We start from the raw sequence: 16,593 nt of genomic DNA on the forward strand, positions 1-16,593 counted from the left end.
TAAATATGTTTTTGTCGTGGAAACTTGGTTAGCTTTAACAAGCTAATTCAATAAATGCTATATTGCTAATTGGTAACACAATGCTTTGATAACATGGTACTTTCTGAATGAGTACAGCAATTTAAAACATTTAACCTATTACTTTGTTAAAGAAAAAATCCCAAACACTCAAAATAATCATCAAAGATGAGAATCTTGGGCCAAAGTATATGTCTAAGAATTTTTACCAATATAAAAAAATACATACTTGGGGTGCAGGGTTTACCTCTTATATATATATAACACTGTTGTTATTATTACTTCAGTATTTACTGATAAACTATCTATTCATAGGATTTCATTCATACACCTATAATATTTACTATAAACAAATTTGAACACTTTTAAGATTATATATGAAACCTTATGATTTGTGCTGCAGTTAACGTTCTGCAGTGTTCTCTACTACGTTTGATCTGTCAAACCCATACATATTTTGATATTCAGATAGGACCATCTGAGAGGTATTGTACTTCTGATAGTCCTGTCATGAGAAACGATAACCCACTGGCTTTTATCATACTTTCATCTAAATCTGTTCCATCCACCCCACCCCACAGCCATCTGTAATGTCCCTTCTTTTGGAGTAGAAAGGTTTTATCCCCTGCTTGGTGTTTGAATTCAGCTTCAATCATAAAGAGTAGACATTCCACACACACGTAATTACACACAAGCTTTCATTTCCTCAAGCTATAAAAATAAAAGCATTTTAAAACAGATAATGCTTACAAGAACTGGTATGGTGATCTCCCAGGGTACAATTTAGGACAGTTTCTCATCTAACTTGATTTCTCTCATCGCTCTCAGATCTGGTGCAGGCTGGTCACAGCAGCGTATAATTATTTCCATGTGACCAACTTCTTCTGGATGTTTGGAGAGGGCTGCTATCTGCACACAGCCATAGTACTGACATACTCCACAGACAAACTGAGGAAATGGATGTTCATCTGTATAGGCTGGTGTAAGTATCCCATGATGCACAGCTCTGGAAATTATCCAGTTTTGGATCATGCACCTGTTTCATAGAATGACCCTGAACATGTCCGTTTACTTTAAAGTTAACGTGACACACAATACACAACCCATAATATGTACATAATCTAAAGTATTGCTGTGTCACATAGCATATGTAGGGTTGGATTTAAGACATCAGTAGTTTTGATTAAAGATTGAAAAATTCTGTCATCATTTACTCACCCTTGTGTTGTTCCAATCCCGTAAGACTTCGGAACACAAATGAAGATATTTGTTATAAAATCTGAGCCAGTTCTGTACTCTCCATTGACAGCTGCGCAACTACCACTTTGACTGATTGTAAAACTAATCTATATGAATTTAGCGGTTTAGTTCAAATTGTCTGAAGAGATACTTCATATGCTGAACAGATTTAATTTGGGCTTTTATTCACATTTAAACATTGATCAGTGAACATACTGTAAACAGAAGCTCAACCATATCTGCTTGACACGTGATAATAAACCTCTTGTGGAAGCTCAACCAAGCTGCATAACACAAGAATGAACCTGGTTCTCACACGTCAAGTGAACATGCTTGAGCTTTCGTTTATCATAACTGTTGTGTGCGTTGATGAATGTTTACATGTGAATAAAAGCCTAAATTAAATCTGTTTATCATATAAAGCGATCGTGTCTCTTCAGAAAATGTGGACTAATCCACTCAATTCATATGGATTAGTTTTACAAATCTCTTTATTTTTTATTTTTTTGAAGCGTCAAATTGGTAGTTGCGTAGCTGTCAATGAAGGGGCAGAAATATCTTCATTTGTGTTCCGAAGATAAACAAAAGTAGAGTAAATTATATATTTTTTAAAAAGAGTAATTAATGACAGAATTAAAATTTTTGGGGTGAACTAACCCTTTAAAGGCAACAGAAAATCAGAACTGACCTGTTTTTGCTTTCTTAGTTCATGTAATGCACAATCCTGATCTTGCTGTGTTTGTCACCTTAAAGTACATCATTGATTAAATTACTTTTGATTAATAACTTGAAAAAGAGACACAGCTACAGTAGTAGATAATTACACTAATGAGGACTGCAATTTGATCAGGTTCTCTTCTGAACCATGGGCGAGTTATTATGCAAATAAACAAGCCTTGGATTTTCCTCATTAAAAATGCATTGCAAATGAGTCATTGCCGAGGATTTATCACACAGTCCCTTAATAGTATCAATTATACTGTTTGTACAATGTCTTTGATTTTCAAAGTAAGTGAGTGGAAATTTGCTCTGCATTTTTCCGAAGGTATTCCATTCCCCATTATCGTCGCATGGGCCATTGGCAAGCTGTACTATGACAATGAAAAGTGAGTTTGCTGATGCTTTCTGTCATTTTCTTCCTTTTTTATCTCTGTATAATATCTGCATTTTACTCTACTCACACAAACTCACTCACCTCATTTACAATAAAAGCAATTAAAGGTTAGATTAACCCCAATTATCTCCATCATCTATCCTTGTCTTGCTCATTAAACAATCGATACACGGTAAAGCCAGAGAAGCGTTCTGTAAGTGATGCTAATTAACACCTGCTACTCACGGAACTGATGAGTGACACTGATGTAAACATCCCAGTTCAATAGTTCAATAGTAGTCTAGACTTGATATATACAGTTAAAAGATCTTCTAAATAAAAAGACACTTCATAATAAATCTAACAACTGACTAACAAACGAAAATTTATTTTATAATAATACACTTTTAAAGAATGAATTAGGGTGGATATTCTAAGCCCACATTAACTTCTTTAGTCCCAAGATGGGACACTACAAAGAAACGATGTTTCATCGTGAAAAATGTTAATTTATTCATATTAAATTGGGGTAGAGGGGTATATAATGTCCATTGTCCAGGCTTTATATTTGGGGTTAAATGCATAAAATATGGCATTATTGTAATATATGAAAATATTTTCTCCATTTTTGCAGATTTACTGTCTTCTGCACGTGAAATACTAATAGTTTTACCATGTATAAATTATGAATTAAATAATAGTTACATTAATTAGATTTATTGTGTCATTATGTCACAAGTAAGTTGGGAGTGTGTAATAATTTGTGGATGGATGGATGGATGGATGGTAGGATGGATGGATGGATGGATGGATGGATGGATGGTTTGGATAGATGGATGTTTTGGATGGATGATTGGATGGAAGGATGATGGGTGGATGCATGGATGGATGGATAAAAAGTGAACTTTTAATTTCCTTTAGACTGTGTATAGAAAATAAGAAACATTGCCAAATTTAAACTTAATATGTGAATTGTTTGTTGTTAAACAGAGCCTATGGGGTGCTACCAAACTAAACAAATTAATTTTCGCATATTTAAAAAGTCTCTCTTAACAGTCCCTAACACCTCTTTAATTTACCTTCTCACTTACATCTGCTGAACACTGTGGAGCAGCGCTTCTCCACTGGTGCATTGTGAGCCAAAAATGGGTCACAGCTCTGCGCAGAAAGGAAAAAAAACAATGCTAAATGCTAATTACAAAATGCAGCTAACCATACAAGTGTACACAGATTATGTTGTTAATATCAATGGCTGTACATCTACTCCGGGTGTTCAGTTTTGAAAATGTATTCATCCCTTGGTAGAGGCTTGCCAGATTAGTCTAGCCCTTAACCAACTGCCTAAACCAAATTCATCTCAATGTCATTTTCTTTGACCTTAAGGGCAAACCCAAACCAGATGTAGATGACCTCAGAAAAGTATTTTTTAAACATGCTCATTTAAAAAAATTGTTTTACCTAGATGAATTTGTGCATCTCTTTGGTTGAGCTCCACAAATGACAGCATTTTGCCATTTAGACGTATCCCCAAAAGCCAGATGTTTCTCCCTTCCTGTAAAACTGACACACTCAGCCGAGACAGTCTTGATTATGCCGTGTACCCAACTGAAACTGTAAGATTAACAAATCTGGTGCATATCTGCCCTAGGGACACACTTTCCTTCTCTTCCTTGCTTTGTTTCTTTCTTTTCTTTTTATGGAAAAGCTTCTTTTTAGATATTTTCCAGTGGATCGTCTTTAATCACTTTACTGAACTTGTTTTACTAGGCTTGTTTAATCATTGTACTATAATAATAAACATTTATCTCCAAGTCCATTTTTATTGTTACACGGATAAACAGTTACGCTGTCTGAAGAAACGGGGTCAAAATATTATATATACTTTATAATAATTTTAGGTGCTTCATCATTAGGTAAGGGATCTTACTCTTTCTGTGCAGGTGTTGGTTTGGGAAGCGGGCCGGCATTTACACTGATTATATTTACCAGGGTCCCATGATACTGGTCCTACTGGTGAGTCAGCACAGTCTTGATTCATGTCCACTAACACAAACGTTTCATGAGATTTGGTGTGTACAAGTAATTTAGCATTTTTTATTTGTTTGGTGCTTCCTCTTTCGCATGAGTCTTATTATGTCTTCCATGATTTATGTGTGTACAGTAATTTCATATTGATGATAATTCATATTTGCCATTATAGTGTGTAAAATCGAGTGCCTTTTCTCTCTATCTTTCTATCCATCTCTAGATTAATTTCATTTTTCTCTTCAACATTGTGAGGATCCTGATGACTAAACTGAGGGCCTCCACTACCTCAGAGACCATTCAGTACAGGTGAGATAGATTATTCAGCACAGACAGATCCCAAAAGAAAGGTTGCTCATTGTAGGGCTAGGAGACTTCATGCAGAAACATAAAATGCCCCTGCCACATAGGTTTTAATTTATTAAACATTTTGGCTAATTAAACTAGGCTGTTACCTACCAAATGAGTTTAGTAGTACTCTTAGCAATATACACTACCATTCAAAGGTTTTTGAAAAAGCTGCACTTAGCATTTATTTGATCAAAAATAAAGTAAAATCAAGCATAGCGTTAGTTCTGGCAGGTCACGTTAGTCAAGCTCACATCAGCTGACCCTCAGCTGATCCACATCTACCTATAGGAATACGACGCCGATCACCGCATACATACAGTATATAAGCTCCTTCAGTATTATCAGCAGCTATCACATTTCTCAGGAGCTAATTACCCTCCTCCATCCCCAGCTCCTCCTCTCGTCAGCCAGGATTTGGCATTCTGATTCCCCTTGAATCAGAATAAATTCTCGATTATGTTGTACTTTAAAATCTTAAATTAAATATATTTGCAAACTTTCATGTTGGTTCTGTTCTGTTTACCCCAAGGGGGGTTATTGCTGCTCTCCCTGCTCTTATCCATGCTAGGCTGCATGGATGTTCAGGGAGTTCTCGCCCAGAACGGAACCATACCGCCAATCCAAACTGTATGCTAATTGTCAATCGTATTTGACGGTAGTGGTCCTGACAGAAACAGTAATATTGTTATAATTATTATTATGATTTAAAAACTGTTTTCTTTTGGAATATTTTTAAAGATGTAATTTATTCCTGTGATGGCAAAGCTGAATTTTCAGCCTCATTACTCCAGTCTTCAGTGTCACATGATCCTTCAGAAATCATTCTAATAAGCACTGATGCTCAGGAAAAATGTCATCAATGTTGAAAAAGGTTGCACTGCTTAATATTTTTGTGGAAACCATGATAATTTATTTCAGGATCCTTTGATGAATAGAAAGTTCAAAATACCAGCATTACTATAGATGGCTAATGAGTAAAAGATGACACCAAACATGGTACTGTATTTTACGAAGTTTAAAGCCAAAATTATGGATAATTTCCCTCAAAATGAGTGTAGAAAATGTTACTTCACCTCAGACGCTTATCTCCTTATGTGAAATAGTAATGAATACAAAAGGATAGGATAGTAGACAACTGCTGACATACAATAAGAATTTAGAGCTAGATTATTAATCTGGAAAGCATAACTCTATTGTGTAAGCAAATGTTGCAGTGTTGGGCTGCTCGGAGGCTCTGGCTAACAGAGCAGTTTTAATAGGTACACACTGTTTACACTATACAGTATGGGTAAATCATATAAATGGCTTACATCTAGTTGCCTCTGCATATTAAAATGTGATATTTTAACATCCAAAACATTGCACGCTGTGATTTGGCTTTCCTGTTGGGTAGATGGAGGAGGATGAGCAGACTGAGATGCTGAATTTAATCATGTTTTGTGTCTGTTCTGAGTTCTGGAACTTTATAATAAGCTGTTAGTTGCTGTGCCAAACTGTTGTGTAAAAAAGAGAGAAAGGGATTGATGGATGATTGATGTGTTAAGGATCACTCTCTCTCTCTCTCTCTCTCTCTCTCTCTCTCTCTCTCTCTCTCTCTCTCTCTCTCTCTCTCTCTCTCTCTCTCTCTCTCTCTCTCTCTCTCTCTCTCTCTCTCTCTCTGTGATACTCATATTCCCTTCAGCTATGACTAATGTCCTTTTACAGTCACAGTCAGTCGTCCATAGCAAATGCAATACATACTGATTAAACCAGATTCATCTCAATGTCATAGCGTTGAACTCTTTGTATATCAGCAACTGTGGTGTTATTCTGTGCATCATTATTCAGACACCACCTGGCTAAAAATATTATATTAATTATATTTTATGTAGAATATATTTCTAAATTTGTGTTAAATCTAATAATATTTGTCAATCAAATGGAAATCAGGGGCCAGTTGCATAAACTTAGCCTCTACGTTAAGTCTTAAGAACTAGTTTGTGTCACTATCCACACTCAAGGAGACAGGGAAGATCCAAGGAACAGGCAAGGAACAGGCATCAGAAGTGGTGTGATATGCAACAAGGACTCCGTAACAAACACTAAACAGGCAGGGTATTTATACACACAGAAACTAACAATCATGATGGGAAACAGCTGGGTGCAATGAACAGTGATGAGTGCAGACAAGGATTGTGGGGAATGCAGTTCCTAATGTGAATGACACCGTGGGGGAAAATGACCACTAGTGGTTACCCAGGGAACACAAACCAGACACTGTGACAGTTTGACCAACTATAGTAGCAGTTAGACGAGAGGTAATCTGTCTAACTTACAAATTAGACCAATCTTCCTTTTTATGTAACTGACTTTACAAAGTAAGGACCAGTCTTGAAGAAAAAAATTAGATGACATAGGGCCAGATTTACCAAACAGGACAAATTAGTGTGATAGCGCAATCCCATAAAATGCAGAAGGGAGTGGAAAGAAGTTAGGCTCTCTGGAAAGGGTGATCAAACTGATCAAAACTGTACTGTGAAACTTTTCACAAATCAGAATAGTGAAGTGAAGGAATCAGAAAAGGGTTAACTGACAAACATTTTACTGTGAAAGATTTCACCAATCAGAATAGTGAAGTTAAAGACTCAAGGAATGGTTAACTGACCAAAAATGTATTGTGAAATATTTTACAAATAGTCTATTTGAGCCTAATATGACCGACTAGCAGACTTGATGACCATTTTTAAAAGTATAAGCTGATTTATCTAATGGCTTGGAGCGTTATTCTTTGGCACAGCCTGTTTTTTCTGTGAACAGAAAAAGAGCATTGAGAAACACTGAAAAAGATTTCAGAAATCAGGCTCAATCTAAAACAAGTGATTTTGTCTTAATTCAGGTCTGCGTGTTTATTGGAAATAGACGTTAAACATGAAGATTGCCTATTTTTCACTTTCCTGACTAGCGGATTTACCAAGGGGTTTACAAACAAGTGCTTTGCTGTGATAAAAAAATAAATAAATCACAAATCAAGCAGGTCAAGATGACACTGGTTTCAGTCTTCTATGCATTATAAAATTAAGATGGAGATGGAAATTAAGAGGATTCACAAATCATGAATAACGACATGCATCTATGACAACACACAACGGATTTATAGCCAAAATAAATCGGAATATCAAACCGCATTTACTGCGATTAAAAAAAAAGCAATGCTTCCATCTCGTTGCTGAGAAATATAATGTAGCATAGTTTCAGTAATGAAGCTATAAAGTTGCGGGCAGTGTTGACAACAGGTTTCTCTACTTCTAAATGTTTCTGTGTGTGTGCTGCACGATCTCTGATCTCTGTGAAAGCGAATGACGTCATAGCTTTATGGATGCAGGCAGGGCCGTAGCTAGAGGATTCGGGGCCCCCTGAAAAAATATTGATGTGGGCCCCCACCACCCTCCACCAATATCATATACTGTACAATAGATGAACATGGAGGCCCACATATAACAGAAGAAGGTGATGTTGTTGTAAAACCTTTATTTTAAAAGTTAAATTTATATAAAAATTACAACTAATAAAAAGAAATTGTTAAATAATAATAAAACCAATTTTTAAAAATTAACAGCAAAATAATGTTTTTTTCCCCATCAGTCTGTTATAATTCATAAATCAAAAAGTAAACATTTATAAATTGACAAAAATGCAGTCAAATTTAAAAAATGAAGTAATTTATTGTCTTATTTTTTAATAAAGATAATATTATTGAATAAAGCTAAAATGTATTCATTCAAGTGCAGTGTGTATTCGTGTTTTATTGATGTAATAAATACATCATCAGCCGGCAGGTCAGGTGCATAATGCAATGCATCGTGACTCGTGTCAATTTTTAACTCTATTTACAATAGTGTAAAAAGACAGGAATTTTGACCACGTAATCATTCGATCGATTGTGGAGCGCACCGATAATGATGAGTGACAGGACCCGGCAGGCTGTAGACGGTAGTTTTCTTATTCCCAACGAAATAACAATACAACCTGTCTTTAAGAACGTCTTGATCGATTGGGATACAACAACTCTCCTGGCCTCCCTCTCCTTCTTTTCATGGCGTTTCTGGTGCCCTGATTTATGTTTTCTTTTCCCCGACATTTTGTCAGTCAATCTCCTGCTCTTCCACCAAGTTCATCGTTAACTTCAGGCACTGCCGCCTCAACTCTGATTGGTTCTGTTCACGAGCTGGGGTGGGACTTACAATTTTATTGGGTCCATCTGATGTTTGTCACTGACTGAATAATTAATAAATACTTTAGATTAGATTAATAGGGAGGTAAGAGACATTTTTTTTAAAATATTTTACCAAATTGCATGTTTTTGTAGCCTGGCAAGCCAGACCTACATCAAGATGTTAGGTCTGGCAACTCACCATAGACACGGCTCAATCCGAGGGGCGGGATCAACGGCTGTCTTTCAAATTCCCTCTGCACGCAATAGGACAGCGCTTCAACCAACCAGAGCGTTTTCCCAACAGCGGAGCGCTAACGTTAGTTGATAGATTCAACTTTTGAATCTGGCCGGCAAAACTATGAACACATCTTCCTTTTTTAAGAATGACTTAAAAAAGGAAGTTCTTTGCTCTTTTCTCAAAGAAAAACTTAACTCCAAGTCCTCCAGAGTCGCGGCCAAAGCCGATTCGAAAGACTGTTCGCCAGCAGCTCTTTGTTTTCAAGTAGCAGGGAACCGTCGCAACTCTGTCGTCATTATGTTAAGCCCGCCCCGCCTACTCTATACGCGATGTGATTGGCCTGACCCAATTTAGGTTTTTACAGCTCCGAAAGTCAACGCAAGGGTGCGTCTAGATTTCTAGGCTAATGTTTTTGTGGTTTTCATTTAAATCTCAGGCATACAACTAATATAAATATTAGAATTATTCATACAACAGGGACCTATATAATATAACTATAAATTTTGTGGGGCCCCCTATAATTGTCACCACCTTTTACCCAACTAGCGACGGCCCTGGATGCAGGCTCCAATGCGCCCAGACCCATATGCACATGCATGCCCTGCATACCCAGACGCTAATCCACTGCTACAGACATTGTAACAATACAAAGCAAATCTGAGAAATTAAACTGTAAATGTAAATGCTGGCATTAAGATTAGATTACACTAAACTTATTTCCTCTAAAGCCTGTCTTAACATATCTTTAAAACATTAAAGCTGTGTCTATTTTTTAGCACAACGTTCTGGAAACCTGTTTGTATGTTTTATTGTTTTATTAAAACTTGTAGGGCAGAAATTACAGCAGTTTTTAATATAGCAATATCTGAGACATGACTTTTATTTATAAGTCTGGTTTCCATATTCTCATCTCTTCTTCTCTGAATCTCACAGGAAAGCAGTAAAAGCCACACTGGTTCTTCTGCCCCTGCTGGGTATCACATACATGCTGTTCTTCGTCAACCCTGGCGAGGATGAGATCTCACAGATTGTCTTCATATACTTCAACTCTTTCCTTGAGTCCTTTCAGGTAAACAAGCACAGTTTTGACCCATATTAATTGTGATAAAACAGATCTGAATCTGATCTTTACAACTCAGAGGTGGAAATTCTGAGAATGAATTGTACCCACTAAGAGTTATTAAGAGTAAATATAAATAAGAGTTATTAATTTGCACATGCTGTCTTTTACAAAAAAAAAAAAAAAGTGCTGCTGAGTTAATGAATGAGTCTGAATAAGTCACTAATGAGCCTAATTTGCATTGAATATAATGACAGTGACATAATCTAAATATACATCTCAGTCCTATTTAAGTGCATTTAGCTCTTGGTTAAAATGGATTGCAGATGCTTAATGAATAAGATGCAGGTTTTGTGCTGAAACATCACATGCTGAAGTGGTGCAGCTCTTGCTACTAATCAGTAAATGCATTTGTTTTTGCAAAAAAACAATCAGGTCAAACCAGTTGCACAGCTAAATGTTTTATAATGTTTCGTTTTCTATGAAGTCTCGCCCACGTGTTCGGAAATCGTCATTCCATTTCCTCGTGCTGCATTTCTCACATCAGTCGAAAGTTGTTCATGTCATCCGAAGCACACAAGGTCAACTCTATCCTGTTTTGCACCATTTGCTTCCTGGTGTGACCCGGGGGTCTCTCATGAATGTTGAAGCCATGTTTTCCACAGATTCATCTGGCCCCACATCTGTCCAAATCCTCATGGGAATGATAATTCATCTGTGCAGAAAATTGTATGTTAGGATGCTCTCATTAGACAAACATGCTGAACGGTTTATTAATCTGAAACATGCTTAAACGGATCTTATGCTGAAAACTATCTCATTAATAAAATAACTATTTTGAAAATTAAGATTTGAGGAGGTCCTTTTTAGGTATTTGCTTGGAGGCAAAACTTTGACAATGGAAAGAAATTCATCAAAAACAGATTTTAATATTATAAAATTTTATAAAAAGCTCAAAGCTTACTTAATGTTAAAAACAGCACATGTTGATAAAATACTAAAAAGGCAGATCATTTAATAATGGATAAATAAATAAAAAAAACACCAAGTTCTGGCATGAAACTCGACTCAATTTGATAGCTATCGCATCATCATCTACATAGCGCAGCTGATTGGTTGCTGTTACTGACAACCAAGGGGGTAATCTTTCAGCCGAAACTGAAGCTTCCCTGGGGGCCGCCATTGATTAGCAGACCATCACCTGCTGTTAGCATTCCATTGACTCCCATTCATTTTGGCGTCACTTTGACAGCGAATAACTTTACATCTGAGGCGTTTAAAGACTCCATTTGTCCATGATTTATTTCTAAAGAAACACAAAAATGTATAAAAGGCTCCATTACCTTGTATCTTACGTTATGTCCCTGTAGAAGCAGTTTTTGTAAAAATAGGCTAACGATTGCGTCATAACCACGCGACTCTCTGTCGCACAGTAGAGAGATTACCGTATGGACAGGAGGAGAAGCTCGCAGGCAATCGCAAAAGTTGCTCCTGCTCCTAGCTCATGGACAGCTCCTACTCACGCTCTCTGTCTCTGCAAGTTTCGGAAGGGAATGATTCAGATTTCTCTTGGCACAGCTACTAGAAGACAGACATGTTGCTCACGTCACATCTACGTCGTCAAGCTCAGTTTGAGTCTGCGCAGTACGCTCAGCCATCAGGAAGTGAGAGCTTCTAATTGAATTCACTTTTCTCCGTTGAATCCAATGGGGTCGCTGTGTCCATTTCTTTTACTGTCTATGCTGACAACTACTAAATGTTTTATAACTAGGCTACCTGAATTAATCACGGATTACAGTAAGAATGCCTGTTAATAAAGCATTTGTTAACACACTGAGTAACTATTTTAACTGAGCCTTTAAATCTCCTTTGTAAGAGCTTTACGAGGCATAAATAATCCTCACATTTAATGAGCTCGCAAAAATAGTTAACATCTTATTATTTAGACATATAATAGTTACTCGGTAGTTACAAAACATAGTAGATGTCTGTATAAATGTACATTTAAGTAGTTTAATCATTTACTTTCCGTTTCTAAAAGATCTTATGAACCACTGACAACTCCTAAATAACTGGTTTGTAAATAATGTAATACTTAATTTAGAAATGATAAATTGATCATTAATAAAGTATGAAAATACAATTATTAAACAAAATATAGATATGCTTATAAATCAAGAATAATGCATTTATAGCTGTATTTTTAAACTACTAATGTCTATTAATGTAGTGACAATGCTTTATAAATGATTAATTAACTATTTACAAATGCTTAACTAATGATTCATTGCATGCGGTTATTAAAATGTTACCCATAATATAACAAATGCAATATTGTCCATAGTGTCTCTATCCTTATCCATTCCACTGTCACACAATATTAGGCAACGAACAAATTTAACAGTTCCTTATAACATGCAAATAATGAATTTAACTGTAAATGTTTTAAAATAAAGGAAACTAATTAACTCATTTGATTTTTTTTTTTAATGGGTGGAAAAATGCTTACTGGGGGCATTATTGTTATACAATTTCCATTGTCCTCCTCAACATGTGCCATGCCAGAAAATGGGTTTAAAATAACCACCAGGATATAATGTGACCATATTGACAATAAAACTCTTTATTGGTTCATTCAAAGACTTTTATTAGGAATCATCCCATGGAGGGTTAAAATTATCCATCTCAGATAAGATTGACAATTGGTTCTCTTTTTTACAAAATCATATGAATATGAATTTTGGCTTTTTGTTGTTTTTGATGAGCTGTGTATTACACAAGTGTTTTGGAGTGTTTATTGTTTTGTGGGACAGCTTATGTGATGATGTAATTGTATTTTTTTGGATTTTTTTTAGCATATTTTACAAACTCAACTTTAGAATTGATTCATTTAAGATTGACAGCTAATAATTTAGGAAGGGTTGAAATTGTTCTTATTTGTTCCATTTCACATTGAATATCCTATTTAACTTGAGACAATATGTGAGATAAAAATGGGTTGTGAATGGTGACTTTGAAATAGAGTTGTATGTGAAATTTTATTGTTATTTGGAAGAAAAAAAAATTGTATCTTATAAAGTGTAAATGTCTCTTGTTCTTTTTACAGGGCTTCTTTGTGTCAGTGTTCTACTGCTTTTTGAACAGTGAGGTAAGAAAACTCTTTTCCCGATCTTCTGTTTACATCCTTTTTTGCACAAATGTGCCCTCTGCGTTTGACTCGTAGTTCTACAACAGCGATGGGTCTCTTTGAAGTGCTACGCAAACAGTCTAGGTAATTCGGGTAATTCAGATTTCCTCAACCATGGCAGCCCGATGAGACCTGCCCAAAAAAAGAATCACATCGAGACCCTATCCGTTAACCCAAAGCCATTCTTCTGGCAGTCAATAACTATAAAAACCTACTCCACTCATAAAATATTTATTCCTGTGAAGTCTAAATTTGGCTTGTATTACATGCCCTTTGAAAAAAAACTGTAAACCTTTGGGAATTTCCAGCCAAAATATTACTCTTTAGCGCTGTGCCCAGATTTCAAACGTAAGCACATCTTAGGCATCATGTTGTCCCTCTAAGTGAACACGCTTAAAGGTGCTGTAAAGGGATCCAGGATCAGATCCGTCTGGGCTCTTTTGTTTGTCATTTTAAGTTCAAGGGAAGCAGAAAAGTGTGGGGCTTGATCTGAGGTCACCCTGAATCACAGATAGATATCAGAATACACAAGCAAAGTAGAGCGTACAATGTTGCTTAAAGTCAAAGTGATAACATTGATCTGTTCCCGGTACATATGAAAGGTACACCGCGATGTCTGATGCATGACGTTATGAACCTTGAGAAGGTGCCTTTGGCTCCAATGTGTCTACGCAAACATGTTCAGAACTAAAAGGCCTGTGGTACTGAATTACAGCTACAATAATAAATACTTGCCACAAGTTTTTTGATAGCCAAAAATGATCTGGCTTGGAACTGCAATAAAGCACTTTCTTTCATTTGTTCACTTTCTCTCAATGTGTTGCATTGCAGTTTTTTAAGGTTAAAACTATTTAAAAGGATAGTTTATTGTTGTTCATTGCAGATTTTTAACAAAATGTCCAAAATGTCTTTTGCATGGAATAAAAATGGATGTTTATTCACATGTTAAGACTCTAGGATCAGAACATAAGGTATACAAATTACACATGAGAATTAGTGAAGTTTGAGTATAGCTTTAATAGCTTGGCTTTGACTGGTTCGGTAACACTTTAGAATACTGTTAATTAATAACTACACAGGAACAAATTAGTATCGCATTATTAACACTCTAGTAACTACTATTAACTTACAAAAACTCTGATTAATGAATTAGCAAGTAATAGTGCCTAGTCGAATGTGGTAGTTCACGATGGCTAATCAATAACTACTATTTTTTCATAACTCTTAAAAAACTACTAAGATATACAGGTTCATAATGAATGTGAATAATGCATAATGATTAATTAATTCTGAAGTAAAGATCATGCGAACCCACTAGTAATAACTCAAGTATTTACCAAATCCTTCAGAAGCAATTACTAATTTTGGATCAGTATTCTAAAGTGAAAAGCATGATAACTCTAAAAATCATTGTAAACTTTTGAGTTTTTTGTAAGGTTTTGGATATTAATGTCTCCTGTTACTACATCCTTCTTGTACATGTACTTTGGAAAGCAGAGGTTTTTTATCGTTCTGAAAGGAAAAAAAAGAATGTCAGGGATTATTTTCAGCAAAAGCTCTGAAAGCTGTATTTGAAACCTTGCTTTAAGTGTCAGCAGTCACTGACCCAAGGGGTTTTATGTTTTTACAGAAAAACATAAAAAGAGAGAGTCAAGCTCTTAGAGCAAAGTAAGAAGTTTCTTTTCTAGATGGATTTTTGATCGCGATTGAGTTTGACCTCCTCGATCTTCTGAACCCCTCACTTGACACCCACCACAGAAGTTAATTACATACAGCACCAGAGCTTTACTGTTCACTTCTGATCAACTGTGGAGACTGACCTTTGACCCTCACAGGCATGGCCAACTGTTCATGCTGTGCCACGGGCTGCCAGCAACTATTTCATGCCCATTCAATCCGCGGCTCCTCAGATTTTTGAGCCAAGTATGCACCTTGAATGCAGAATAAATATTTTATCTTTGATAATTCAGTTCACTAGTCCTTCAGCTCCTGAGCATGAATAACAGTGACTTGAATTATAAACATGTTTGGAAGTTTTCCATGTTTTTCTGCTTCAGCGGCTTGTGAAGTGTTTACTGGTTTAAATTCCAGTGCAGGCAGCATTGTTGACACATGCTTTGGTGACTATGAATAAAAAACCTCAATCTGGTCAGAGAGCAACCGGCGTGGAAGCTGTGCACTATCCATTGCGCATTGGAGCGCCCACAGATATTTGACCGCCGACCGTTTCGAAGACAGGCCCCCTAAGAAGTACATTAAATGAGGTGGAGACAGAGAGGAGGTTTAAATGTTTACTCTGACATCCATCTCATTGATTTGTGGCGAGAGAGACCTTTTACAGTACTCAGACCCGTCTTTCTGAAAGCCAACACATTGATTCAGTAAAACGCCCCCCCTCCGAATTACTGTCTAAAGTGGTCTGATTTTTCTCACATGCTTGGTTCGACCACCGGCTTCTGGTTACCTCCCATGTATTTGGCATTTTAGTTGTCATAAACTATAAAAATGTCAACCTTTTCTGACAGCACAGCTTAAAGGCCCACTGAAGTGCCTTGAATAACGCAGCTTTGTATGATGCGTTTACATAATTTCCACTGAAACAGGAAGCTAAGGCGGGACATTTTGAATGGCTCCTCCGCCTTTTCAAATAGCTAGCGTTTAGTTTACCTCACTGACAGCGAGTCGTACTTGACAGCACCATGAAAACGAATCTGAGCGCTGATACATTGGATTTAATAGTAACATTAGAGGTGTGAATAAATTCTAGCCATTTAATTCTGAAAACGGAATAAAACTTGAGCGTTTGAGCAACCGAACACACATCTCCAACCCATATTGCTCCGTTCGTGTCCATGTCCGGTTCGTGAACCTTTTTCTTTTTCTGTGAACCGGTCGAACCATTTCAATAAATCGAACTGAATCGTTCAAAACAGAGTCAGTGCTGATCCAGTTTTCTAAAGTTACTCACTTTCGGACATGCCTGACAGTCACTCCGACTCAAAATAAACAATATCCTCCAGGATATGTTTATGTTACTCCAGTAACTCCGACAGTTAACTGATGGAACTGATGAGCATGAGCAGCTGAGACTGAGCATGCGTTTACTACCGAACGTACAGTCAGGTACAGCCATGGTCGCTTTGGCCTGGTGGTATTTATAGCATAGGGGGCAGGATGCTTCAGATTCTAG

At 36.6% G+C, this 16,593-nt stretch overlaps 1 protein-coding gene across 1 annotated transcript in view; it reads left to right on the plus strand.

The window, feature by feature from the left end:
- The window catches only part of crhr1 (corticotropin releasing hormone receptor 1), a 140,887-nt gene that overhangs the window by 112,646 nt on the left and 11,648 nt on the right, over window positions 1–16,593 (plus strand). Inside the window, exons 8-13 of the mRNA XM_079891186.1 lie at window positions 847–1,000; window positions 2,303–2,363; window positions 4,291–4,363; window positions 4,599–4,684; window positions 10,090–10,225; window positions 13,323–13,364. Coding sequence (XP_079747312.1) covers window positions 847–1,000; window positions 2,303–2,363; window positions 4,291–4,363; window positions 4,599–4,684; window positions 10,090–10,225; window positions 13,323–13,364 — 552 coding nt within the window. The remainder of the gene's footprint in view (window positions 1–846; window positions 1,001–2,302; window positions 2,364–4,290; window positions 4,364–4,598; window positions 4,685–10,089; window positions 10,226–13,322; window positions 13,365–16,593) is intronic.

The sequence above is a fragment of the Squalius cephalus genome (assembly GCF_949319135.1).
Source record: "Squalius cephalus genome assembly, chromosome: 1".
NCBI classification, from domain to species: domain Eukaryota; kingdom Metazoa; phylum Chordata; class Actinopteri; order Cypriniformes; family Leuciscidae; genus Squalius; species Squalius cephalus.